This window comes from Perca flavescens, chromosome 11 (genome assembly GCF_004354835.1).
Source record: "Perca flavescens isolate YP-PL-M2 chromosome 11, PFLA_1.0, whole genome shotgun sequence".
Taxonomy (NCBI): domain Eukaryota; kingdom Metazoa; phylum Chordata; class Actinopteri; order Perciformes; family Percidae; genus Perca; species Perca flavescens.
The window spans coordinates 16,237,710-16,240,302 of NC_041341.1; the positions used below are offsets into that span (position 1 = coordinate 16,237,710).

The 2,593-nt window shown below is 48.1% G+C and overlaps 1 protein-coding gene across 1 annotated transcript; it reads right to left on the reverse strand.

Annotated features, from left to right (window-relative positions):
* Positions 1 to 333: 333 nt before the first annotated feature.
* nr0b1 (nuclear receptor subfamily 0, group B, member 1) lies at positions 334 to 2,186 on the reverse strand. The gene is made up of 2 exons (XM_028591919.1): positions 1,366 to 2,186; positions 334 to 947 (listed from the first exon to the last, which is right to left on the reverse strand). Exons 1-2 carry the CDS (start codon positions 1,997 to 1,999, stop codon positions 706 to 708), a joined length of 876 nt encoding a protein of 291 aa, XP_028447720.1. The 5' UTR covers positions 2,000 to 2,186; the 3' UTR covers positions 334 to 705.
* Positions 2,187 to 2,593: the final 407 nt, after the last annotated feature.

Consider the following 2,593-nt stretch of genomic DNA (forward strand, 5'->3'; position numbering starts at 1 on the left):
CATCCACAAAATTCCACATTGCAATGACCAGAGTTGGAGAGAGAGTTAGAACATTACCTGAGGCACTTTTACCTGTGTGTGTTGGTGGATGGGGAGGGTAATGCATCGGCACAGCACAGCTGCTCCATGTGGTATGCTGTTGCACTCTGGTGGTCTAACATGGCATTTCACCAGTATTTTGAAGTCACAGTGCCACTATTAAACTCTCCACCTCACCTGCTGTACTGGACAGTATACAACTGTTGTGAGTAATTTATGATTTCACACTTGCCCCAGTGAAAAGTGTGTCAGTAATGACATAGCTGATATCACACAAGGACAGAAAAAAAGAAGTTCAGAGTATTATTTTTTTTTATTATAGAAAAATAGTTTGTATAAAAACAAATAAGTTATTAATTCCATCAGCTGCTTTGTCTTTTTCCTAAAATCTCTTGCCTTCAACACACACTTTCTCTCATGCACACACACACACACACACACACACACACACACACACACACACACACACACACACACACACTGTGTTGCCTGTGTTGGTCATTTCACAGTCCTTGAATATTTCCCACAAACAGTAGTTGTAAATTCAGTCCCTAATATCCTCTCTTCATCTGCCCTAACCTCCTACCCAGTACGACCTTTGGAGCCATTCAGTCCATCTGGCAGCGGAATGTGCTGAATTCACCCCAGTCCACTGTGGACTGTGACCTACTTCCCGTAGAACATCTCCATGAGTACCTCCTCAATGCTGACGGCCCCTATAACGGGTCTGAAGAAGAGTTGCGCGACCACCGGCGGGCTGATGGCCCTCAGCATGGACAGAGCTATGAGCAGTTTGGCGAACCGCGTCGTGTCCTCACGGTGGATCAGCCTGACGTGCTCGTTCAGAGCCTGGTGCGCCTCCCGACGCAGAGACTGGATGTAGTGGAGACAGCGCAAACCCTCCACATCTGGGGAAAGAATGAAAGAAGTGGAGAAAGTATGACATGGAAAAGGCGATGGGAGTGAGATGAGTGGAAAGCAAAGTTCAGTATGGTTCAATACATGCAGTGAATACGAGAGCTGTCAGTAAGCCACGTGTTAACCACATTTCTCAAAATGGCTTGCCTTGATTATTTAATTAATGGCACCTCCTATAATTTATTTCAATTATAGGCTACACATTGCTGTTAGAAAACCTGGGTGTCTATGCACTAGGCTAAAGGCTTCTTTTCTATAAATACATAGTCTATTTTATTTCCAATTAAACGAAATAATATAATAAAATAGACCAAATAAAAGGGAATCAATAAGCGTCTCATAAGTCCAGCATGAGAGGAGCTCTGACAGTAGGAGTAAAATAACTTTGGTGCGCAGGTATTCACCTACCTGGGTTGAACAGCACAGCTCCTTTCAGATACGCATACTCCTTCGTACTGATATCTACACTCCAGCACTTCTTCAGGAAGGCTTTGATAGCTTCGATATCCACGACAGAGACCCCGGCTGCCCCCCTGCTCTGGTCGGCCAGCACTTCGCTCTGCCTGTCCGGCAGACCCGTGAGGATGCGCTGCAGCATGCTGGGCTCCACGGTCTCCGTGGTCTCAAAGTCCACCCGGTCTTGCGCGAGTCCCAGCACGAGCAGTGGCGCCCAGCCGCTCCGGATCAGCGTCAGCTGGTCGTCCTCTGGCAGCTCACGAAAACAGGGGACGTTTTTCACGAACCGCAGCGTCTTCACCAGAACCGCCGAGGCGGCTTTGCACGTCACCTGCGGAGAGCGGAGGATACCTCTGCGCCGCGTCGAGCCGCAAGAACAAGCCTGCTGCCGGAGCTCCTGCAGCGAGCCTGGGGCGGCCGTGGACGAGGTCTTGTGGAGCAAGTGTTGCAATGTTTGTTGTTGGGGATGTTGTTGTTGTGGTTGTTGATGTTGTTGCTCCTCGGCGGTCGCAAGGCTGTCACTCTTCAAAATGCTGTAGAGGATGCTGTTGTTGTTTCGACAGCGGCAGCCCTCCAGCGTGGCCATGGTCGCTCTACATGGGCCAGAGTCCCGCTGTCTCTGGGAAGCGCCGGAGGTCAGTGTGGCAGAGGTAGCGCTGTTTTCTTAGCCTCTGGTAGCCCCGAGTGAAGGGCAGCACGTTTATATTAGCTCCTGTCTGTCCCCGCGCTTGTTCAGACAGTCTGCATACTCCGCCTCCCCAGACTCAGGCAACTCCTCTCCTCAACACCTCTCCTCCATGCATCTCTCTCTCTCTCTCTCTCTCTCTCTCTCTCTCTCTCTCTCTCTCTCTCTCTCTCTCTCTCTCTCTCTCACACACACGTACTTTTTAGGGCTATGCATAGCCAAGACCCACCAATATAAAAATGACATTTTTGCAAGAAACCACAGACAATAATCTAAAGCACTTTACATCTCTTTTTTTTCCTCATAAAGGTTAAGAAAATGTTTAACTAAAATAACAAAATGATGGCAGAATGTGTGACACATGAAAGGTTAAAAATAAAAAGCAGTAGTCAGTAGGCCTGGTTAATTAAACAGATAGTGTTATTAACTGTGCGAGAGGAGGAAAAAAGCAGAGAGAGACAGATAAGGAATCAGAGCCCCCTTCTATTCTCAGCA